The sequence below is a fragment of the Thermobia domestica genome, chromosome 1 (assembly GCF_964235325.1).
Source record: "Thermobia domestica chromosome 1, izTheDome1.hap1.1, whole genome shotgun sequence".
In the NCBI taxonomy this organism is placed as follows: domain Eukaryota; kingdom Metazoa; phylum Arthropoda; class Insecta; order Zygentoma; family Lepismatidae; genus Thermobia; species Thermobia domestica.
The window spans coordinates 166189322-166215781 of NC_137454.1; the positions used below are offsets into that span (position 1 = coordinate 166189322).

The following is a 26460-nucleotide window of genomic DNA, read 5'->3' on the forward strand; positions in this document are numbered from 1 at the left end:
AAAAAAATATGGTACTTGTACCGATTATTGCCCGGGTTCCAAATATGGCCCACCCATTATATCTCTGCAGATTTACGTTGGTGCTACTAGATGACAATATAAACTATGTCCTCTAAGCCGCGCAAATATGTTTACGCTTGTCATGAGGACATAGTTTATATTGCCATCTAGTAGCACCAACGTAAATCTGCAGAGATATTGTCTGTGGGCCATATTAGGGACCCGGGCCATAATCGGTACAAGTACCATATTTCAAAATGAATTCGATTGTTCAAACATTACATCAATATTAAATTTCCATGCTTTTTTAGTTAAAACTAGAACTAATAATACATGTATCTTCTATTGCAAAACGGCTACGAGCAACATAATGCTGAAGGCACCATTCTGGGGAATATGTTCTGTCTGGAACAAACTTTGTAGAATACAAGATATAATTGATATATATACGATGTCCTGCAAGGCACTAGAAATCTTGTAAAAATGTATTGTAATATTTCAACATTGTCATTGAGCATCTGCCTGCTGTGCTGATAAATAAATAAGTGAACATATGAAAACATAGAATAATGTGAGTTTATCTGCGTCAAGAGAAAATGTAGTAATAACTCGTCATTAATTACAGTTAATAACTCGAATTAAACATTAATTCAAAAATGTTTAAAGAGCATTTTACTATTACCCGTAAAGACGCATTTCCAAACTTTTTAAAATTACATTTCTTTTTTATTTCTTTTTACTTGTATTTATTTTTACCTTATTGGATTTAGAGGACTGAATCCAGTGTCATACTGAAATCCAAACCATCACTTCTCCAATTTTGCGTCCGATGTTTTAGGCGATGCTTTTTAAAAGAAAACTCTACATTTTGAGGGAAAAGTGAAGATATGTATGTTTCTTTAAAAAATAATAAATATAATTTTTGTAACTAAGATTTAGCTATAGTTTTATATTTTTTCCTGTGTGTATGTGTATCTATCTAACATTTATGCTGTCGAGGTCAAATAAAATATTTCATAGTGAACAGTGAAATGATAATAGAGTAAACACTTAGAATCTGAGGATTGTACTTCATATTATAAATTGGTGCACTATTTTTTGTATAGATTAGGGACATGACCATCTCTCTTTTGATTTGTTTCTCGTACATATAAGCATCTAATTTAATTTAATTTTGTTTTCCTCTCTAGGAAGAGGGTGATGAACTTATTCCTCGTGATTCAGAGGGCAAGATCCTATACAGTGACGTAGATTTTACTGAAACGTGGAAAGCCTTAGAAAACACAGTGAAAAAGGGGTTGACAAGAGCTATCGGATTGTCAAACTTCAACAGTAAACAGATTGACCGTATATTAGCAGTGGCTGAAGTTAAGCCGGCAGCGATTCAGGTAAATAACAATAATGATAATAGTAATAACTTTTTATTTAGAAGAACTATACGAACTTATGGCTAACACGACCCTTTTATCAACATCCTTTAAAATATTCTTAAATATTCTGGTAGCAATATTGGCCCATACTCTGATGAAATTATTGGAGATTATCAGCGTGAATTAGGAAGAAATCGACCAACTATAGACTAGATATTACCATTCATCAAATACTCGAAAAGAAATGGAAGTAAAACTCTCCGGTACATCAAATATGATTTTAGAAAGGCCTACGACTCGATTAGGAGGGAACATTAAACATTATTCTTACCGAATTTGGTATACCTGAAACGCTAATAAGATTAATTAAAATGTGTTTAAATGAATTCCAAAGTAAAGTTCGCGTAGGGAAATCCTTGTCCACGAGGTTTCATGTCGAGAACGGCCTGAAACAACAGGATAAAAATGTGTTGTCAACATTAATATTCAATTTTGTTCTAAAATACGCTGTGAGGAAAGTTAAAGATAGCAACCAGGGACTAGAGCTGAACGGCATTTACTATGTTATGATGGTTTATGCTAATTATGTCAATCTGATAGGTGATTATATGAGAAGAATAGAAAGTAATCCAGAGATTTTATTAAACGCCTGGACTGATATGATTGAGAAATAAATGCAGTGAAATACTGTAAACTGTACCTCTGCTATTCAAAACTGACCGTTGCTACACGTAATGCGAAATTTTTGTCATCAGAAGCAAGAGGAATAGGGAAGATTAACTGGGACATCATTGGATTAAGAGAAACAAGACGAAAGGAGATGAACCAATCGAGGTGAAGTTTGTTCACCTATCCTGTCACAGAGAATCGGGATGTGGCAAGACTGTCAGTGATGGATTTCTTACCAACGAAAAACTGAAAAGCAATATCTTGGAGATAGATAACATATATAATTGGGTAACAAGGCTTTTCATCAAACTCTCTTGTATATATCGAAGGCGTTCGAAAAATTTCTTCTGGCTTACGCGCCAGTTTCGAAAACCAAGCGGCACAATAATACAAATTCACTTTGATACATAATTCTATATGTTTTGGCTTAAATTATGTAGACGTCAGATTCATATTTTCGGTTGCTATGGCTACTTGGCGCCTAGGAATCTTTGAATTCTGTGGATGAGAATAGAATCTATGTATCGCAAAATCAACTGAGCTTAGAATACCCTTTGGAGTGGGGCGTAATTGCCCCTAGTGAATCCTCGAACATTTATTGCCATAGAACAAAAGCCTTTGTCACTAACTGTTTTTGTTTTTGTAATATTGCATAAATATTCAAATCGGAATTGCTTGATTCCTTCTCCTTCCGCTTTGAACAGAAGATAAGCGAAGCAGATGGAATCTATTCTTTGCACGCTGAAACTATTGAAAAAAAAGCAACTTCTTTAATATCTATTACAGTTTTTCAATACTAATACAGATTCCGGATATCTCCAGCGCCGATAAAAATCTAAAAATAAGCAGGAGTAAAAATTAATGAAAGAGAACATACGAAAAAGGAGGCAAATGATTAATGAAAGTAAATTATTATGTGGTAAAATGAAAATGTGATAGGAAACAGGAGAATCCCGAGTTCCACCCACAGATACGATTATGTTCACCAGAAACTTACATGGCCTGAGGTGCAACTAGGGACCCTTTACACAAGAAGTGTGTCCTATACTACTGGGACACTTTATTTTAACAACGTGTACTACCTAGCCCGTGACATTTCAGCTTGTGTAATCATCTGCCAATATTAAAATTCAAAAACATAATGCAAAGAGTAGTGAAGTACGTACCGCGTCCTGGAAATGCAATGTTTAGGAATCAAAAAGAAAGAAAAAGAAAAATGTAATGTGTGCAAATGCTTAAAAATACAAATATATAAAATGTGGTGTGTAAAAGCTAAGAAAGGTATTACAAAGTCAACTAACATAGGCTATCATCTCCTTTAATACAGCTCCCAGTTCAGAGTTAATACAGTGATTTATCCAGACATAGTAGGGGGTTCCTCCAATTTTTTTTTAAAGATGCAGATATATCATGTAGCTGCTGAACATACTATCCTCATAGAATTTTAGATCTCCCCCTCCCCCAAATTCGAGGAGATTGAATAAAACACTGATCTAAGGTGACGATTATTCTTGTTCTTGTTCTTGTTCCTCTCACAAAGTAAGAGGATGGAAGGTGTGGGAATGACCCATTTCACCTGCATAAATAAATAATTCTTCTTCACTTCACTTCACTTGACTTTTCCACTAATTTTAGATTTACACTTACTAGCGTAGGGATTAAGAGAGGACCCCTTTTATTATTATTATTTATAATATTTTAAAATAAAAATAGTGTTAGTCAAAGACTGTGTTATTGGTATAAAAGACAACTTTCTAGATGATCTCCTAGATTTTAGATATAAATTATGCATAATCCCTACTTTTTGCTTTTTTCTTTTAATAGTAGTAAGATTTTTTCTTTATAATTTTATATTATTTTTCTTAAGGTATTTTACGAGAATCTTATATACTTCTAATTTCTTACTTTCTAATATAGATTTGATATTATAAGGACCATAGGGTAAGTATATTGAAAATAGTTTGAACATAGTCTCTCTAAATTCCTTAAAAAGATTACATTCTAAAATAATGTGATCAAGTGAGCCAGTCTCTCGCAAACACTGACATAATGGCGAATCCCGTTTTTTCATCATATAAAGTTTTTCTGGAGTTAAGGCAGTACCCAATCGGAGTCTTGTTATTTGTATGATGTCTATTCTATTCCATTCTTTTAGTTTTGGGATAAATGGCATATCATTAATAGATTTGATGGACCAATAATGTTTACCTGGGCCTAAACGATATGAGGTTTTTCTTCTTAGGTACAAGGTCTCAGCATGATTTTTTACTAAATTGAAGAAGTTATGATATGGTAATTTAATATTGGAAGTTTTTCCATTATAGCAGGAATCCTTAGCAAGTTTATCTACTTCATTATGCAAAATGATGCCTGTATGACCCATTGTCCAAATAAAAGTTACATGACCTTTGCTTTTATTGATTTTAGTAATGAGCGATTTCAAATTTAAGATTATCCAGGTAGTTTGTTTACACCATTTCGTGGATTCAAGACTTTTTAAAACACTCAGTGAGTCTGAACAAATACAAGCATTTTTTAATTTATCTTTATATACTATTAATAATGCCTGTCTGATTGCGAAAGCCTCACCTTCAAAAATTGATGTATTAGACGGGAGCTTGTACTTTTGTGTAAAATCTTTCTGTGGTAAATATACAGCAGCGCCTACTGGAAGTCCTTTACTTTTGGAAGCATCAGTGAAGATAAATGTATATCCTGGTAACTTATGTATATAGTTGAGCCATACCGAGTAAAATGCTGAAGGAATTGTAGATTTATATATGGTTGGAGGATATTTTGGAATAATAATTTTTGTTTGTTGAAGATTTGTGAAATAATTTACCGAAAAACATGAAAGTACTGGAAACTTTTGGATCGAAGATGCTAAATTATGAAATTTTCTGTATGCCAAGTAAATCCAAGGTAGTTTTTTAAGGAAGTTTTCATTTATTTTATTTTTCTTCTTTTTTTTTATTTGTTAACCTTGAGATTGCGGTGTCTAATTGCAATAGGCTGGTATTGATTATAGTTGTGGTGTTCGCTAATCGAGAAAGTATAAATTTTGTTGCCATATTTTCTAAGATCAAATCTATTGGAATAGTTTCAGATTCTTCTAAGAGTGCATTTCGAGGAGTATTTCTGGGCTGTGAAAAAATTATTCGTTGAGAATCATATTGGATTTTTATCATAGACAAAACATTCTTATATGGACGTGGAGACATAAATATGCCTCCATACAATAACTTTGCTTCAACGCATAGTTTATAAATTTTTTGTAAAACTATAGGATTGGTCCCCCAATTTTTATAACTTAGACTTTTAATTACATTAATTACATAATTAATATCAACTTTAATATTATTGATGTGCGACGTCCAATGAAGTCTAGAGTCCAAATTAAGTCCTAAATATTTAATACTAGATTTTTGTTTAATTTCTAAATTAGCTATATTAATACTGATATTTGGGATTTTTCTTTTCCTTGAAAATACAATGAGATTAGTTTTATTCCCATCTATGGTAAAACCATTATTATCGCACCATCCTATAATATCCCTCATGACTAATTCTAATGTTTTCAAGTCTTTTTGAATATTAGATGTAGTTATGTAAAAAATGATGTCGTCTGCATAAGCAAACACCTTACCATGTTTTTTTATCAGATTAATTAACTCTAATATATAGATATTGAATAGTATAGGGCTAAGTTTACTACCCTGACTTACACCTTTAGATGTCTGTCTAGGAGCATTACAATATCTGCCTAATTTGATAGATATTTCTCTATTTATAAGTAAATTGTGTATAATACGTACACATTTTGAATGAATTTTAATTTTATACATGTAATTAATTAAATTTTCTAATATTACATTATCATATGCTCCCTTAATATCTAAACTTATGGCTATTACTGACTGTTTTTGTTGAAATGCTGTCCATACATCTATGATTAATGATCCTATTGCATCTAAACTGGAGAAATTTTTACGGAAACCTACTAAGTTTGGAGGAAATATATTATTATATTCTATGTACCACATTAGCCTATTTAATAGTAGTTGTTCAAATAATTTTAATATACAGGAAGTTAAGGCTATAGGCCTGTAACTATCAGCCTGGCCTACGTATTTTTTCGTTTTTTTATTGGCACTATCAATATTTTTTCCATGGCTTTGGAATAAGCGAATATTCCCAGATTTTGTTAAACATATTCAAAAGGATTTTGATACCTGAAATATGTAAATTTCTAATATGTGAGTATCTCACTCCATCATGCCCAGGAGTTGTATCCCGTTTTTGTTGCTGAAGTGCAAGGAGAAATTCATCCATCGAGAAAGGTGACGTTACATTTATGTTATTCATATCTTGTCTGTTGTTTATGAGGGCTTGTATTATTGATTTCCTATCAGGGTTTACATAAGATGGTGTTATTTTCCTGTGAAACTCATCTATCCATGTATTATTATTTTCGTCAAATGAGATTATCGCTGATTGAACTGGATGAGTTTGTTTCTTAAGATATTTCCAAATATTTGGCCAAGATGTTGATGGTGAAAGTTTATTGCAAAATTCTTCCCAATGTTGTTTCCTGAAATTTAATAAATTTTGTTTCATTTTTGCTTTTATTTTTTGATACTTTGCAAAATTCTCATTTGTTTTAGCCTTGAAATAATTTCTAAGATATAAATGACACAAATTTACCCATTTTTGACATTCCGAGTTCCACCAAAAAGGTTTTTTGTATATATTCCTTGTTTGTTTGCGTTTACTCTTTTTATTAGCCCAAGATAAAGAATTTTCCCCCGAAGAATCTGCTATATGATTGATTGAGTCTGTAAATTTATTGATACTCTTGTCTATAGATTGATTACTATGAGATGTCTGGTGATTATTGAAGAAAAATTCGGAATTGGAAGAATATAGGGACCAATTTAAAGAATGAGGTATATAATGAAGTTTTTCTTTTTGCAATCTATCAGGCACCAAATTGATATGTGATAATTGATTACTGTTATTACTTGTTAGTTGAGTAATAATAGGGAAATGATCACTACCCATTGGATTATAAAAAACACTCCAATTACAATTTAGATATAAATCTAAGCTGGTAATAGTTACATCAGGAGCACTATTGTTGTTTAATGTAAGTCGAGTGGGTGTACCATCATTTAAGTAAATTGATTTATTTTTAGTTAATGCCGTTTGAAGATTTCGTCCGGCAGAGTTTGTATGAGAACTCCCCCATAAGATTGAGTGAGTATTACAATCTGACGCTATTATGTATGGCTTTTGAACTTGTCTAAAAATATCATTCCAGACCTTGGTTGAAGGAATGACATTAGGAGGAGAGTATATATTAATAATTGAAATGTTTGATATTTTTATACCTATAATTTGTGTTTTTTGTGGTAATACTAACATGTTGAAATTTATATTCGAGTGTGGAATATCTGACTTAATACCAACGGCTACACCCCCATAACCATCATATCTTAAATTTTCATAAATAACATAACCTGGAATTTTTAGAGGTGAGTTTGCCTTTGTCCATGATTCTTGGATAAGAATTAAGTGAGGATTATAAATGTTGATGAGTAATTGTAATAAGTGTAATTTCCCCTTTAGACTTTGTGCATTCCATTGTAACAAAGTTAAGACTTTATTTGACTTGATTGCCATTATGTAACCAAAAGAAGGATTTGTTCTATTATATTTTGAATGTGCTCTGGGGACTGGCTGATATTTTGTATTAATAATGAAGTGTTGAGAATTTTTGGTAGACCTTCTTTAATTTTAATTATTTTTTCTGTATTAGGAGTGGAATTATTCGATTACTTAAAATAATTACTTGCACTGTGATATGAAGATTGATCTTTGCTTTTATTTGAAAAAGCGAAAGATTGTTCTTTGTATTTTTCATTAGATGACGTGGGTAGCCCTCTTTTCTTAATTTGTGAAGTAATATGCGTCTTTGTTGTAGTTTTAGAACTCGAAGGGTCTTGTCGACTAAAAACCATCCAAGGTGTGTCAGATTGTATTATCATGGAGTCTCCCTCCCCCTCATCCTCTTCTAATTCTTTACGTTTTTTAAACGATTTAAGTTGGGTGTTATTGTTTTGATTTTCTGAATTAAAAATTACATTATTTGACTGTGTGGAAGGTTGTGTTCCTTGTGTGAATTTATTGTTTGTTTTGTTGGTGAATGAATAATTGTGTTTTGTCAGTTGACTACTATTAGAATGATTTATGCCACTTACGGCACTTACAGATCTTTGTACCCTAACCGGTACATTTGAAGTTGTAATACTTTTATATGAAATGGTTGGTACTATTAATAATGAAGTGTTGAGAATTTTTGATAGACCTTCTTTAATTTTAATTATTTTTTCTGTATTAGGAGTGGAATTATTCGATTACTTAAAATAATTACTTGCACTGTGATATGAAGATTGATCTTTGCTTTTATTTGAAAAAGCGAAAGATTGTTCTTTGTATTTTTCATTAGATGACGTGGGTAGCCCTCTTTTCTTAATTTGTGAAGTAATATGCGTCTTTGTTGTAGTTTTAGAACTCGAAGGGTCTTGTCGACTAAAAACCATCCAAGGTGTGTCAGATTGTATTATCATGGAGTCTCCCTCCCCCTCATCCTCTTCTAATTCTTTACGTTTTTTACTTACTAGCCTCATTAAATGAGATACGGTTTGTAGCCATTAGGTGGATTATATTGCGTTGACGTTGATATTCACTACATTCTTTCGAGTCAGCCTCATGGGTTTCTTTACAGTGAAAACATTTTAATGATGACGTACAGGTCTCAATTTCATGTTTTTCCCCACATTTTTTGCAACGTGTGTTACTAGATTTACAATTTTTTTGGATGTGACCAAATAAGAGACATTTGGAGCATTGTCTTACTTGTGGTATATACGGTTCTATGTCTAATTTTTGGTAGTAAAGTTTGCAGTCTCTCGGTAGATATTGAGTATTGAATGTCAATACTACTGTTCCCGTAGGGACTCTCTTTTTGTCTTTATCATTTTAAATATGCGCCTAACAGATGAAATTTCTATTGAACACTCTATATCTGTTAACAGTTCATCCGTGCTAATATCTGGATCTACATTTCTAATTATCCATAGATGACACAGCGTGTGTCGGAATGAACGCTGACCAATTATTATTCTTTATAATATCGTGTGTTAAGAATGCATTTGCATTCTTGCCTGAATCAAAAGTTACCTTAATTAGATTTTTGCCAATTGTCTGGAAATTCATGATTCCATTAATTTCTGCTAGATACAATTTCCTGCTTATTCCCATTGGGTGCACTTTTCCCAACTCTTTATCATTCGATTTAAGAAATACAAAATATGGGGCAAGATGATGATTTTGGTACATGTTATTTTGTATTTCACCTTTTGACTTAGTAGTCATTGATTTATTGTTATCATTTTCGTATGACACTTCCATTTTAGTTTCATTACTTGTACTGATGTTGTCCTTATTAGAAGGATTACCTGTAGAACTAATTAAATCTATACCATTCACTTGATCATTAATTATCTGGAGGCTTTCCGCCATTTGTAAATGAGCCTTAACCCTAACAAGAAATAAGCTAAAATATCTAAACCTAATGCCTTAACACTATATTATATATACAACCCTACCCTACTTAATATTATTTGCTGGAAAATCTTACTACTATTAACTTATCTTAAAATTAAGACAGCTTGCTCATTTATTTTTTCACTTAAAATAAGGGGGTCCATTTTTCCCTACAGTTTCCATTTCTTTGTTTCTGGAATAATCCATGTTGTTTTAACTAACGTCACTGAACACTCAATAAAAGTATCACTTTACATTTTACATTTTAGTTTTTAATTTTTCACTTTTTAGAACCCATATAAATTGACGTTCACTAATAAAAGTATGAAGTATGGCTGCTTATGCACAGTAATTCTATAATTATTTTTTCACTAATAACGAAGCACTTCATCCGTTACAGTTGCCGCCATCTTCAATTTCCCAAGATGACGATTAGTTACAAGGTTTAAACTATTTCTTGTGTATATTTTTACGTTCTTTTCTTTGGTTGAATCACAGACTGAATGTCTATTATGAATAATTTTCTCATCTCAGTGAACGTTGAAAGAATATTAACAGGGTGTCTGAAATGAAACTAAAATGGATCTAATGTACTTTTTCACCAAAGTCCCATAGCCAGTTAGCTGTGGAACTCACATCTCATGGATTCATGTTGAAGATTTATTTCACGTGGTCGTAATGCGCAAAAGTGGATCTTAAGATTAAACTGTGCCAATGGCTGGTTTCTACGATAGTTTTGAATTTTGTTGTTTAGAATAATATATTCATGGTTTCATAAACGCTCATGTATAGGTTCAAATCTATCCTTAGCAGTGAACATATTAACTATATAAAGTTTACGTAATGCAATACAATACAATTAATAAACCTAACAATTGTTCTTCTATTTCCAGATCGAATGTCATCCTTATCTGAACCAAAAGAGACTTATTGACTTCTGTAAAGCGAGAAACATTACTGTGATTGGATATAGTCCTTTGGGATCACCAAATCGTCCCTGGGCCAAACCAGATGACCCTCAGTTGTTACAAGATACGAAACTCAAATCTTTAGCTGACAAATACAGAAAGACGCCAGCTCAAATATTGATTCGGTATCAGGTTTGGTACTTTTATTTTATTTCTAATTGATTTGTTTATTTATTTGTCAATACAACAGGCAAATGCCTAATTAGCGTGTTGAAATATTACAATTAATTTTTAGAACAGTTTTTTAAGTACCGTATAGGGCACTGTATTACAAGTATCAATTTCATCATGTTTTGGCATAATTTGTTATAGACAGCAACGGCGCCGAATTTCCAAAATTTATGTGGGTGCATATCAATGGCGGGTCGTATTATGTTTTCAGGGGACTGTCAATATTTTTTGATTGGTTTCCTTTCAGTTAAAATATTTTATGAACATTGTCAAGAAGGGCTGTGCTGTGATAAAGTAAAATATACCGGTACTATAAGGATAAGTTGAGGCTGCCCTAACTAAGTCAGTATCACGGCTGACTCAAGCACAAAAGAAAAGGGTTCAAAAATGGGTCCTAGGTTAAGGATAAGGTTAGTTTTAGACGGAAGCATTTATCGTAGCATTTCTCGTAGCAAAAATCGTATCATCGATATCCTACCGTGTAAAGTAGCAAATGCTATAGCATTGCACATGCCATGCCATATCCTATGGCATTTACATTTTTTGTCGATAGAACTTGCTCTATTTCGTAGCATTTTCCCCAGCATTTCTGGTCCGATTGCAGCGCCGTGGTGTGTTAAAAGGAAGCGAAAGATTTTGTGCCAAATATCCATGCTCTTTGTTTCGTGTGGGAAATTGAATTTATTAAAGAAAAATGAGTTGTAGTAGGGATGCTATTGTTATGCTGATTAAAAAATATGAGGAGCATCCTTGTTTGCTCAAAGTTAAAAGTCCTTTGTATCATAATAAGCATATGCGACAAAGGGCTTTAGAAGAAATAGCGACTGAAATCTCTCTTTTTAGTTTCGGAGCCATAATTGCACTCTTCTCCAGTGATTTGTTTGCTATGTCACGACGAGTGCTTATCAAAATTCTACCGTGTAAAAGAACCATATACTTTTGATGCCATAGAATATTATTCGAGATTTTTGGCAGCACATCTGCTACGAGAAATGTACGATAAATGCTTCCCTCTAAAACTAGCCTTAGTTACTGCAATGAAGATTCTCAACATACGTAATCGTAACGTTAAGTGTATACTTTAAACAACTTACCTGACGCACAATGATTGCAAGAGGCAATGATATTATCAACACGTTGCTAAAAGAAAATACCAAATTCGAACAAATTAAAGTGAAAAAGACTTCATAAAAGCAATCATTTTTAATGGTGCCGTAAGACAGGATTACTTTGCACATCATGGGTTACTCTGCACAAAATATGAAGTTTCACAGTACTCTGTCGGTAAAACCATGAACTGTAAAGAGGAAGTTTCAACTGCCATAGTAAGATAGAACACCTAACTGTATTTTGGCTATAATGTTGGCGGTTAACATCAGTTTTAATTACTCGGAGGGTTTGTTGTTGTAGAGGTATAGAAAGCAGTCACTGTAAAGGCCGCCAAAATTTGAAAGATATCACGTACAAGAATTCCGTCAAAGTTTAGTCAGTCTCGTAGAATACTACTCTGTATAATGGGACTTTGATGCAATAGTTGAAATTGAAAGGTGAAAAGTTTTAAAGTCATAAAAAAAGTTAAACTGGGAGAAGGCGGTTTCAGCCTCTAATCGGGGTTACTTTGCACCGGTCCAAAATACCGTTTAGATAGGAAATTATTACTACTGGAACCTCTTATAACACTGAACAGTGGCGTATCCAGAAAAATAGTTTGAGGGCTTTTACTCACAAAGACTTTTTTTTAAAACTGAATACCACTCGTTCCAGCTTTGGAACTTCTTGTATAAATTATCAGAAAAATTCTGACCACAGCATATATTAACTAATAAATAATAGCGTTACAGTTTCGGCAAATTAACTTTGCCTTCATCAGACACATTATGAAATACAATTTCTAAGATTACAGCTTATATACTTCTTAAAATGAGAGGAGGTCATTCCATGAACCAATCATATTCCTCCTTTCCTTTAACAATATTTAATTAATACATATGCAACTTTTAATGATCAACTTTCACTTAAGAGCTAAACTTTTAATTGGCACACCTGTGTATGAATAACTTTCACTTTTGAAAAACATAAACTTTTAATTGTCTATCCACTGTTCAATACACCTTTTTTTACCTCTTCTTTCTTCTCTGTTTTATCCAATATCTTTCTCCACACATCATGTATATTTAGTCCATATTCCAATTCATAAGTTTCTCGCTTCCTTCCTTTCTTATCCATTCTGCCTATTTCCATTTTCTTATAATGCTTCTTTTCTCCTTTCCCAGCCCCTCTATGCCTTCCCAGTCTATTTCATGTCCTGTCTCCCTTACATGTTTATATATAGCGTTACTATCTCTCTTCAATCGAACGTCGTCCCTGTGCTGTTTAATCCTTTCTTGTAACCTCTTTCCTGTTTCCCCTATATAATTCATATCACATTCTTTGCATTTAATTCTATATACAACCCCTTCATCACTTATTTGAATCTCTGTTACCTCCCTTTTCCTCGTTCGCAATGCATCTAACATTCTTCTGCTACCTTTTCTGTACGTTCTTACTCCTCCTTTTCTCAATAAGTTTTTTAAGACTTCCGTTTTTTTCTCCTATGCTCTCTATCCCGAACCATCTTTTCTTTTCTTCTTCTCTATCTTCTCTTACTTCCTTCTCCCTTTTCTTTCTTGCTACTCTTCTTCAATCTATCCTCACTATATCCATTCTGCATTAATAAACTGTGAAATTTCTCTATGTCTTCTTTTCTCTTCTCGTCATCACTGTCTATCATTTTTATCCTTCTCTCCATGTTTCTAATACAGTTCCTTTTAGTTCCTTCATCATAAACACCTGCTGAACATTGTTTTCTATACCATGTTGTTTCGAATTTCCCTCCTACTTTCCTTATTGTCATATCTGAAAAGTTTATTTTCCCCTCTTCCTGTAATTCTACCTCCAGGCTTATTCCTTTTTCTTTATCTTCTATCCTTCCCACAAATTGCTCGAACGGAAGGAACGAAGAGGCAGTTTAAGGAACTTTATTAGAAACATGGAGAGAAGGATAAAAATGATAGACAGTGATGATGAGAAGAGAAAAGAAGACATAGAGAAATTTCACAGTTTATTAATGCAGAATGGATATAGTGAGGATAGATTGAAGAAGAGTAGCAAGAAAGAAAAGGGAGAAGGAAGTAAGAGAAGATAGAGAAGAAGAAAAGAAAAGATGGTTCGGGATAGAGAGCATAGGAGAAAAAAACGGAAGTCTTAAAAAACTTATTGAGAAAAGGAGGAGTAAGAACGTACAGAAAAGGTAGCAGAAGAATGTTAGATGCATTGCGAACGAGGAAAAGGAAGGTAACAGAGATTCAAATAAGTGATGAAGGGGTTGTATATAGAATTAAATGCAAAGAATGTGATATGAATTATATAGGGGAAACAGGAAAGAGGTTACAAGAAAGGATTAAACAGCACAGGGACGACGTTCGATTGAAGAGAGATAGTAACGCTATATATAAACATGTAAGGGAGACAGGACATGAAATAGACTGGGAAGGCATAGAGGGGCTGGGAAAGGAGAAAAGAAGCATTATAAGAAAATGGAAATAGGCAGAATGGATAAGAAAGGAAGGAAGCGAGAAACTTATGAATTGGAATATGGACTAAATATACATGATGTGTGGAGAAAGATATTGGATAAAACAGAGAAGAAAGAAGAGGTAAAAAAAGGTGTATTGAACAGTGGATAGACAATTAAAAGTTTATGTTTTTCAAAAGTGAAAGTTATTCATACACAGGTGTGCCAATTAAAAGTTTAGCTCTTAAGTGAAAGTTGATCATTAAAAGTTGCATATGTATTAATTAAATATTGTTAAAGGAAAGGAGGAATATGATTGGTTCATGGAATGACCTCCTCTCATTTTAAGAAGTATATAAGCTGTAATCTTAGAAATTGTATTTCATAATGTGTCTGATGAAGGCAAAGTTAATTTGCCGAAACTGTAACGCTATTATTTATTAGTTAATATATGCTTTGGTCAGGATTTGTCTGTTAATTTTTTTAAAAAAAATCACTAAATTTTGGGGGGGAGCTTGAAACTTATACGCATAGGAATGACTAACATTAGATTTTTTAAAAAACGTATTTTGAGTGGGCTTCAGCCTGAAAGTTCCAAACCCCGTAAATCTTCTACTGATTACGGTTGGGATGATATTCTTGGACATAAGGAATAACCGAGGCAAATCAGTTTACGGGGATTTTTTTTCTGTTACTGAGTTGGGATTTTTGTCGGACATATGCTAAACTATTAGAATGTGGTTCCTGTGTCGGTACCAGAAAATACATAATTTTATTTACAAATATTGGTAATTCATACTAAGTATCGATACCGGTACTCTCATTCTAATATCAATATTTGTAAACTGCATGCAGTTTTTGTAGAAACTAAAAGGTATAAATACTGAAGCGAAAACATTGCACAGAAACGTTATGTTCGTAGGCCCTATGTTGAACATACTTTTTTGTATGTTGTGCAAAGGAACTCCAACTATGGAGTTACTTTGCATTAAAGTTTATATTTCAATAACTATGGTCATACTGAATGTTTACTAATGAACTTGCGCTAATGTTTTCCTTATATATCTAGCTACTATATCTTTAAAATACACTGTCATATTTCATTACGTTTATAAGTTACATGCGATTTTCTTTAAAATTCCTTAAATCTTGTGCAAAGTAACCCCGTCTTACGGTATTGCAGAAATAACTGTGCAAAGATTTTGTTGTGAACATAAACTGCAAAATGACTAACTTAAGTGTGTTGCTTGGTTGCCTTTGCACAAATACATATGAAACAAACAATTATGTTTTAGAGGTTAGAAATTTTAACTTATATCTCAATGTTTTAAAATTGCTTATTATTTTTTGATAATGACAAGTCAGAAATATTTATTTTATTTTGTTTCTATCAAACTAAAAAATCTTGTGGGAGCAGCGCACCCACAAGATTATCTATGTGGGTGCTGGAGCCCCCGGAGCATCCACGTAGTCGGCGCGCATGATAGACAGAACATAATCTCCAGATTGGTGACTTCAGTCTTATATTGGTGTTGACTTGGTGCGATAGAAGAGACCTGTATTATTAGTCCTAGTTCTAAATGAAGGAACATGGAAGTAGAATGTTAATATAAAGTTTGAACAATCGAATTCATTATTAACTATTTTTTGAAGGCAGTGTTTCTTTCAGAAAAAAATGTTCCGAGAGCGCACGCTTAGAATTCCGGGAAGGCACACTGCTAGTACTATTCAATTTATTATGTAATATTATAGACATATTACATTTGGCCTCATCCGGGGGTCACTCTCAGAGCTCCGAGGAGCAGTGCCCCCACAAATATGTCTGGAAGAAACACTGTTTGTAAGAATATCAGATCGGCAATATCGCTTTTGTTCTATAAGTAAATATTAAAATTGTCTACTTATGACTATGGCTTTCAAGTGAGGAATAAATTCCAGTTAGTTTATACAGTATATCAAATATCTCAGAAATTTTGATTAAACTCTTTCAATTTGTTGGCGATACTTTTGTTGCAAAGGTTTCCAAATCACAACAGCATATTCCAACTTGGCGCGTACATATGAATAATACATTTTCAAGAGTATTGCAATATTTTTTAAATCCTTACTACTTCTAATTATGAATTTTAATAATTTATAAGCATCATGAAGTAACATTTTCAATGTGTTTAATAAACGTCAATTTCGGGTCAAATGTAACACCTTGATCTTTAACTGTATTAGGTCTGCTTATAGAAATATTACTAAGCTTGTAATCATATTTAAGGGTATTTTTGTTTCTGCTGAATGATAATACGTTACATTTGTTTATGTTTACTCCAAGTTTATTGACTGAACACCAGTTTGCAATACTCTCGAAGTCGTGTCGTAAATCAAGACAATCATGCACAGATTTTATCTTGGTGTATATTTTGAGATCAGCGAACAATAATTTTTCACTATTGAGTATGTGATCTGGAAGATCGTTGATAAATAATAGAAATAGTAAAGAGCCTAGATTGGAGCCCTGTGGAACTCCTAATAACGCGAAATACTGATTTTATATAAATTCTTTATAGACGAATGTGTGCTTACGTTCATTTAGATATGTTGAAAAAATGATGAGGGCTGAAGAAAAACGATAATGATTTAATTTGTTTAACAGTATTTTGAGACTTACTCTGTCGGAAGCCTTCTCAAAGCCAACATGTATAACGTCAACTTGGCATTCTTCGTTTAACGAGTTAGCCATAAAGTCAGTGGGTATTGTTAGATTTTTCATTTAAGCAACTTGTTTCATTTGTGTATTAAACCTAATTAATTACTTTCTAGGCTTTCGTTCTAAAAATAAAATAGTGATGATGGAATATAATAGATTATTATTTAATGTAGTTCATGATATAGCTTGTATGAGGCAATATGCTGCTAAATACATTAACATAGCCTTTCCTAACTTATGTGTCATACAGTCACATAAGGCATGTCGCGAGATTTTAGAATTTAAAAATAAATTTTCTCACCCAGAAAGCGTATAAATCTAGACTATGTTCGACACATTTTATTTTTACCATGACCGCTTTACTAATAAGTTAAAATCGATTTTGAGACATACTGTTGTCAGCGCCTGCAATGGCATCAACAACGATCATATACAATACATTACTGATGCTATGGGCACTCAGAAAAGTGCACCGTGAGTCTATATAAAGGTAGAATACTACTGTATTAACGTTAGAAAATGGAAAGACATTTTAAAAGGGAGTCGTCAGGATACATATGACTATGTTTAAAGATAATATCACAGGATTCACGTAAGACTGAGCAAAGGGATATTCAAACTAAATAAGACTCAATTAGAATGGCCTGCCTCAAGATTCGAGCCAGAAAACATTAACCTCTCAACTATGCCGACTCAGCGAAAACACATAAATAACTGTTCAGTTTAAGTCGGATGAGTAATTGTAAAATTGTAGATAGAAACTAGGGTGTAGAAGTAGTGTTCAGGTTAAGTGGGCTGTTCTTTAATAGATGAGTAGGAATTTAGTAAAAAAAAAAAAACTTATGATTTCAATAGGTTATGGTGTTTAAGCAAGTGAACACAAAACTGTAAAAGAAATCTTAAAATAAATATAAAAATATAAAGTTTCACTTATAATAGTGTGTTTTACTTGGTTACAAGTATAGCTTATCCAGAGTTAAGAGTGGACTGTTGGTCTTATGGGAACAGCGATGCCAAGTTGAGATTTAAAAACAAATGCAGAACAGATCGCGCTTCTATTATACTGCCGGCTGATGTTGCCAACTCACGTAGTAAAATATCCTTCTATATGTTTTGTCTTTCCACTCTTTATCCACGGCCATCCCAATATTTACCCACGATTCGCCCATGTATACTATGTTTCTATTTTGGTTTCGAAATTTTCTTATTTGCCGTAGATATTTGTGACGCAACGACACAATATTCTCTCTGCATCGCCTTACTTTGTCTTTTCTCATGAACAAATTCAAGCTCTTTTAAACGTACGTGGAACGTGGATCTTTTAAAGTTCGGCCAATCGGGATCTGAATCAGGGGCGGATCCAGTGGGGCGATTGCCCCCCTACCCAGAAGAGAAAACTTTCCTATTTTCTATATATAAATAAAACCCATCCCAAAGTTTGGAGCCCTTAAAAGTAGCAGTATGACAACCCACCGCCCCCCAGAAGTCTGTCCTGGATCCGCCCCTGATCTGAATTCACCTGTTTGAGAACGGAATTGAGTGTTGGTGGCAAATTTCTAAAGAATAACTTATGGACCTTTTGTCTGATCACACTGTTAACAAATTTATTATATTTTACAAATCGACTGTTCTTTGCAATTTTCTTTCTTAATCGCTTCTTGTTCGGTGTTACTAAAGGTCCACGTTATAACTCGCTTCGAATTTTGAAAACAGTTGTCCTGGAAGTTTTCGTGGCTTCAGATGTTTCACTCGCGAAACAGGTTATACTTTTACCCGGGTTTTTCTGCTTTACGTAATTAAACACGTTCATAACAATAGCCCTTTCTTTGCTCTTCAACACTTGACCACTGTTACGCTTAAAAGAGGTGCTGGCTGTAACTTCTTCCATTTTGATATATTAACACACACTCACACACATATATACACACAGACACACCCGATTTTGTTCCCAGAACAGCACAGTACGTAAATAAACACAATCAACAAAATGCCGAATGCTCAGAGACCACACTCCGCCACACACTGCACAATAGCAGACACAACAGAGAAGAATTTTGTCTGGAGTCAGATGAGTCATCTAGCGCGACAATAGATGATACAGTAGGTAAGCAATTAGTCCTACCCACCGCAACAAACCGTCTCTCTATTTCCTGGTGTAGTTTCTGAAACCAATACTATTATAAAACCCAACAAAAGTCGGTCAGTTTCGAACTCCCAAAGAAATTTCAATACAAGAAAGATGAAAGAAGAAATATGAAATGTGCCCTACAGTAATTCTCGCTAAAAATTTCCTTCCCGACGAGGAATATATCTAAATAATCGAACTCAGATGTACCGAGAAAAAATTCATGGATCAGTGCTAGGCCTAAGAAGTTTTATGCTTAGCGTTTATTTTTAATACAAAGCAAGTTAATAGTTTTGGAAAAATATGGATTATGGCTGTAGCTTTGTTAAATAATAATAATAATAATAATAATGACCTAATAAAACTGAATTACCTGAGATGGTAATTTCGTACTTGAAAAATCATCCTACAGATCATCCCTGAAATTATTACTGCCTTTTTATTCAGTGTCCAGCCGCGGATGAGGGTTACGCTCGTCGCCTTGTAAGCAAAGGGTCACGGGTTCGATTCCAGGTGCGGACACAAGTTGTTCGAATCTCATGTTAAGCTGCAACTCCTTTTCTGCTCTCTTTCCTTTTTGATTAAAATATTTCTCTTTGGTTGAGATAGAAAAAAAAAGAAAGAAAGAAAAGGAGATGGAAAGAAATTTTACTTTTTTTTTTCAAAAATCAGAAAGATTCCATTCAATTCTTTCTGGCTGTACTTTTATTTCTTTTTAGCTACGTGAAATCAGTGGAGGTGACAATACTAATGAGCTCACGAATGTAGGTTGACACTACGGTGAAATTTTTCGGCAGTTGGAAACGCTATCTTTGAGCAGACAGTTTTAGTCACGTACAAATGAATCGGCAACGTTCTAGCAGCCATTACGCTTATCGTGTCTTCCCCCTTCAAGTTTGAAAAACAAAAACTAGCTATTAAAAGGTAATTACATACTTTATAAGGAAAAGAGAAGTTATGAAAATTATTTTTGTATCGTCGGTAAATATTTAACATTTTAAAAGATAAACTACAGTAGTGAAATCTGTTCTCTTTAAGGGGGTAAGTACGCAGAAGTAAAAGCCCATAAGCAGCCACAGTACAGACTAAACGCTGGACGAGCTATAGGTAGGTGCCCCCTGGTGTGTCAAGCTGATAATTTAGCAACAGAAACCACTCTGCATTCTCTGTTAAAGAAGATTGGCTACGTTACAACTGTGCAAACCGATTTTCACCGACAATGTCTATGTACTTCACCTTCTATTGCTCAGATAATTTGGTGTTGACATGAACAGTTTACAGAAACCAGTTATTTATGTGAAGGATGCCCAGGGAGCACCTATCTTTCTGATGAAGGTAATCAAAGCATCAAGCGGTTTCGTACGTAACTCAAAAGAGTCAACTCGTCTTACCCCTGGCGCGTGGAATCCCTGGGTCGATCCTAGGTCAAGTAAATTTGTGGTGGTCGACATCGTGTTCGTGAGTTTTCTTTGGGTAGTTCCGTTTCCTCCCGCATTCTCATTTCACAGATAATTCAAATCATTATTCACTTGCTTTAATCATCTGTCTCTCTTAGCCCTAAAGGGTATAATCGTGGAATATTAAATTGAAAGATCTCGTCGTGCCAGTCGAGTGTTAAGTATTCTTCATATAACTGTGAAGCGTATTTTACGTATCTATTGTTGAAACCACGCAGTACTCAATTGGTACAAGCCCACCGCGAAGATGATAGGTGAAAACGACGTGTGTAGTTTTGAAACCATTCTTGGCATTATTATAAACAATGAGAAGTTTCTTTCACTCTTAGTATTCAACGACGAGCTCACATTTCATCTTAATGGAAATGTGAATCTCTGCAGTGTGAGACTGAGAATCAGATCAACCACATGCATTAGTCAAGCGTGAAGGAGACTTCCCCAAAACTAACTGTCGTGCGCTGTTCCCTAAGGTTTACGGTCCGTACTTTTATTTCTTTTCGTAAATCAGTGTTACAGGAATCTAATATCTGGAAATGTTACAGAATTGCCTTTTCCGCAATTACAAACAGCTCGCGATGCTTTTACTTACCAATAAGACGAAGCATCATTGCACTCTCACTGGGGTGTTCATTCACTTCTTAACAACGACTTATGTCAACGGTCGAAAGGACCGAAATCTTGGTTTATAGTACTGGCTATCGAGGTCGCTCGAACTCAATGTCTGTGACTTTTCTTGTGGAGGTTTGTGAAAGACCCCGTTTATGTGACCTCCTTCCAAGAATGAGTTATGAAACCGCATAACTAAAGCAGTAACTGCGCTAACTCCACTGGTAATAAGCCTTCATAGTATATAGTGTTACCTATGGAAGAAATAAAGTATCGATTTCAACTGTCTAGATTCTCAAAGACTGTAGCTTCGAGAAGATGGAGCTGCCACTTTGCAGCTCACATTTAGCACCCCAGACTGGCAATAACAACCGTGTGAATTGGAAGACTGTCATACAGTATGGTAGCTCAACATGCAATGATTGATTCAAATTACTGCCTCCAACCAACTGACGCACCTAGGTAATTGAATCTGATACATTATTTCTATCCCATTCAAATATGGAATGATTCTGACTATCGAGTACGTTTATGCCGTGCATCTAAAGATGAGTATTGAACATTTGTGAAAATTGTTTAAGTATGACTATATTCAAACATTTAGACCCTATTTTAAAATTTACTCTATGGTCCTATATTTACTTTTTAATATTTTGAAGTCGAAAGATTCTTTTTATACTATGCTTACATGGGCTTTCGCAGTGGGAGGCAAGAGGGGACAATTGCTCTCCTCTTGGATTTTCGAAAGGGATTTGCTCCATTGAAAGACATGTCGAAACGCATTGGATTTGCTTACTCAACAGTACAGTACCTAATGTGTTTACTGTAGTTAATAGTTATGCAATGTGCGTCAATAAATTGTTTTACATAAAGTAGTATCTAGATCAAGGTGTGTATATTCGCAACTTCACTGGTGGGTTTGTCATTTGCTCCTCTCCCCACAGGAGAGTGATGCAAGTCTGTCTGCCAGTATATAATATAGAACTCATTGCAATATAAAGTTGCCGAAAGTTAATACTTTCTTATCTGTTTTCTTTTCCCAAAGGTTCAGCGTGAAGTCATTACAATACCGAAGTCAGTAACAAAAGAACGAATTGAACAAAATATCGATGTATTCGATTTTAATCTGACTGAAGAAGATATTGCGTATATCGATTCATTCGACTGCAACGGAAGATTTTGTCATCTGTCATGGTAAGTCATTTACTTAGCTTATATCTATGTTTTCTAGTTCGATTCAGACTGTACATAGCAATAAACGAGGTGCTAATACAACTCAATTTGTCGTAGTGTGTTATTTCAACACCAAGACTATCGGCTTCCTAGACTACCAGAAATATCTAGTAACTGACTGAGAATTTGTATTAGTCGTTACTATTTGATACCAGCAAAGTTTTCTGCGACATATTTGACAGTTATACCAAATAATGAACAACGTATTATATTTGCTATAAACCTTCACAAAAATAATGTTGTGAGCGTGTGATTTTCTGACAAAATTTACGTGAGTAGAAGCCCTGCCATATGTTGTTCCGTTCTTGTTTTTTTGTTTTTTTTTTTTTAAATCTCATCATTCTTTACTGTGTAGTTCCGAAAATTATTAATTTAATCTTGCTCAACCTAACTTTATATGTTTGTTGAAGTTTACAAATCGAAATAAGTCCCATTTATTGAAGAGTATATTTCAGTGTACTGAAGTATTAAATTTTAATAAGGAACATTCAATAAAGGAAATTGTAAGTGTAGGTGTGATATGAATTTTTAGTTAATACTATAACATTTTTTCTTAGTGAGCTACCTATGAAAATCATTTGCATCATATACGATCAATTCTTTCCGTTTCGTAATACGAGAATCAGAGTTCCTGTTCAGGTTTTGTATGTTAATTAGGCAGAAGTTACCACCTCTCCATTTCCATGACATGTACCTCTAAATCCTCTTTACACGTAATCACACAAGAGTAATATTTATATTTAAATTTTCTTAAAGGTTCTAATCTCCAATACACCCCCCCCTGTGATGATCTAAGAAGATTTTCCCCGGTGGAGGGAGATTACAAGGGGGGAAGTTAAAAGTACAAGGATATTTCCAAAACTTTCCGGCCTGACATTGAAAAATCGCACCACTGGTAATAAACTGATCATAGTATATAACGCCATCTATGGAAGAAATAATTTATGAGTTTCAACTGTCTAGCTGCGTCAGTTTTTAGGAGGTAGTCATTACAATCAGCCACTGTGTGTTGAGCTAGCATACTGCATGACAATGCTCCAGCCCACACGGCTGTTGTTACCAAGGCTGTAGTCACGGACTAATGGGGTGGTTTCGACGAGATTCAGTATCCAGGTTACTATCTAGATTTAGCATTTCAGCCTTGGCAATAGCAGCTTGTGGACTGGAACCTTGTTATGCAGCATGTGAGTTCAACACACAGCGACTGATTCAAGTGACTACATCCTAAGAACTGACGCAGCTAGACGCTTGAAACTGATGCACTATTTATTCCATAGATGGCACTATATACTACAGTACAATCGCCTTATTACCAGTGGAGCGATATTTTAGTGTCAGGAAACTTTAGGAAATACCCTCGTAGTGCTGTGAAAATAATATTAATCAGAGGGTAAAAGTAAGGGGGAACGCGTTAGGACGCCGCTCCCCCACTTCCAAAATATATATTGCGTCCCTTTACTTCCTAAAAATTACAATGGGTACAGATCGACACGGGGCACGGTGTGACATCACTCGTCTCCTTACCTTTTCAGATTCACTTTTACTCCTGCTAGTAATCAAAGTTGAGTACGATCGGAGATATGCTCCGGAGAAAAATTTCGAAGCTGGGGAGGACTGCCCTCGGTCACCCCTGAAATCATTACTTCCACTCCCTGGTAAAGGATTGGTTAAAAGTATTGATCTTATTTAGTTGATAACTGGCATAAAACTAATTTGTCACCCCCCCCCGCTAAAATTTCACTGACACACATGCACTGAGAAAAAAATGTATGGTGTACGTAAAAACGTAGGTTACATATGTTAATCTTGTAGTTTATGGACTTAACATACAGCAAACGTATAACTGATAAAGTACGTTTTATTCGTATTTGCTGTATAAGTGTTCCGAATAAACGTTTCTTCCGTACGAACGAAAGAACTGAATATACACATATAGATGGACGTATGTAAGATATCACTGACATATGTAACATACGTATACGTACACTTGTGTCCAAAATTGTTGTCGCATGTCTTTAGAAATTACATAAATAGAAATAACTCTCTTTCTTGTGATAGAAAATGTCACATTTCTTCTTGGAAATAAGCAGAAAAACAAAACACATATTTCCAAAAAATATTTCAGTAAAAAATTAAGAAATAAGCAAGTTATAATTAAAAAAAGAAATCTCCGAAACTTTCATCGAAAAATTCTAAGTTCCATTTTCGTAAACGTGGCAAACGCGCAGCGAAATTTACAAAGAGGGAGGGAATTTTATGCTTTGTTAGAAATACAACGTAAATCTGTCATAAGGTTAGTTACTATACATGTGGCACAGCTCTAACAATCATTGCTATTAAGCATTTTACATGTAAACAAAGGACTAAATAGCTTCAAAATGTGCGAAGCGATCAGGCATTTTGTGTTAGTGGTTTCGTTACATGTATCTGCCAAGGTGCAGCCCTTACCGTGCCTTCGTAGAGTAGTCGGTTAAAGCTTCTTCTTTACATACTTTATTTTTCCACGATCATCACTTCGAATCCCATACCCTATAGTAACTTTTTTTTTTTTAAAGAAAAGCTTGATTCTGTGAATTCCTTAAGGAACAATGTTTTGTTCTAATAATGCTCCTTAGTGTAGCCAAACCCAAACTATCACATAACTCAGTGTGATGTGCTTATTCCGTCGAAAATACGAACACTTGATTTAGGGACCATTCAAAAATTTTTTGCCCTTGATTCAGAAATTAATTCTTGGCCAAGATTGCAATCCTTTGATTCATTATTTGGATCATTCCTAAAATTCTTTTATTTTTACGTTTCGACGATATAGTCAAGGTTGATTTCACTTACGCAATATACTAGTTGAAATGCCGGTTCTTGTCACGGGAAGATCAGATGTATGGAACCTATTTGAAAGGTATATTTGGGGACTCTCTCCCTTTTAGGATGCCTCTATGAATTAAAGTGAGATGATAAAAACTCAGGTAGACGCAAGTCACAAATTCATTTTAAACGATGTAACCATTTTCACATTTTGGTTATTTTATGAACAGACTATGGGAAAGTAGAATAATATGGAAATTGATATCCTCATACCCATAAATCGAAGTGTTCGAAAGCGCTGGGACTCATACTAGCTTAGATTTAATAAGGAACTTATATACTGAGTTTCATCTGTTGAACTTGAGTGATTTCCAAGATATATTTTTGGCATACATTTTGAATATCTCTAATCTTTTAGCAAACATATTTTAATGAAGGTAACATGATAATAGCTACGCATAGTTAGCACTGTCTTCCACCTCAATGTTTTATTCATTTATTTATTTATTTTATTTTAATAAGGACGGACACATATACTAAGGAGGGCAACATGATCCAAAGTATACATAAAAATAAAGTATCTTACGAGATCTTTAAGTTAAGAATATGAAAGTCACCGTATATATTCCTAATTTAAAATATATAGGCACTCGTTCTATTATTTTGAACTATTCCGTTTTCACGTAGGGAAGGAGCAATTTCTACCATGACTTTTTTCGCATTCGAATACAATACAGTCTCATCATGATAGGAAAATTTCTTAAGTGTTTAAATTGAAGTTATGAACAGTTAACTCGACATTGCTTTTGTCATGTCAATTTCATTAATATGCTCTAGGGGGATAGTCGGTTTAAAAATTATGCTATATATATATATAGTCGAGCGACGATATATATATATATAGTCCATCGAGTTTTAACTCCTTGTTAAAACTCGATGGACACAAAAGCCAAAGTTTCCGAAAATTTCGCTTTTAGGAGGAAGCGCAATTATTCCTATGTTTTCTCAATAAACAGTATAAAATTGCATCGATATTATCTGTTTCACCACGAAAAACGACTCAATCATTTGAAATGAATTTGTGCACATAGTAAGCACTTGAGTCGAGCTTAGTTTTCATCGGTTCACTTCAATTCAAATATGCATTCTGAGAGGAGGAAGAAGGTCCAAACAACCTTCAAAATATTTTTCAAATAA

The 26460-nt window shown here is 34.0% G+C and overlaps 1 protein-coding gene across 3 annotated transcripts in view; it reads left to right on the top strand.

Moving 5' to 3' along the window:
- The window catches only part of LOC145690747 (aldo-keto reductase 1B-like), a 60335-nt gene that overhangs the window by 14933 nt on the left and 18942 nt on the right, over positions 1-26460 (top strand). For 2 of the 3 annotated variants that reach the window (XM_081765951.1, XM_081765962.1), the window contains exons 4-6: positions 1191-1388; positions 10541-10747; positions 22271-22419. In XM_081765951.1, coding sequence (XP_081622077.1) covers positions 1191-1388; positions 10541-10747; positions 22271-22419 — 554 coding nt within the window. The remainder of the gene's footprint in view (positions 1-1190; positions 1389-10540; positions 10748-22270; positions 22420-26460) is intronic. The other variant, XR_014132270.1, reaches the window with a different exon arrangement.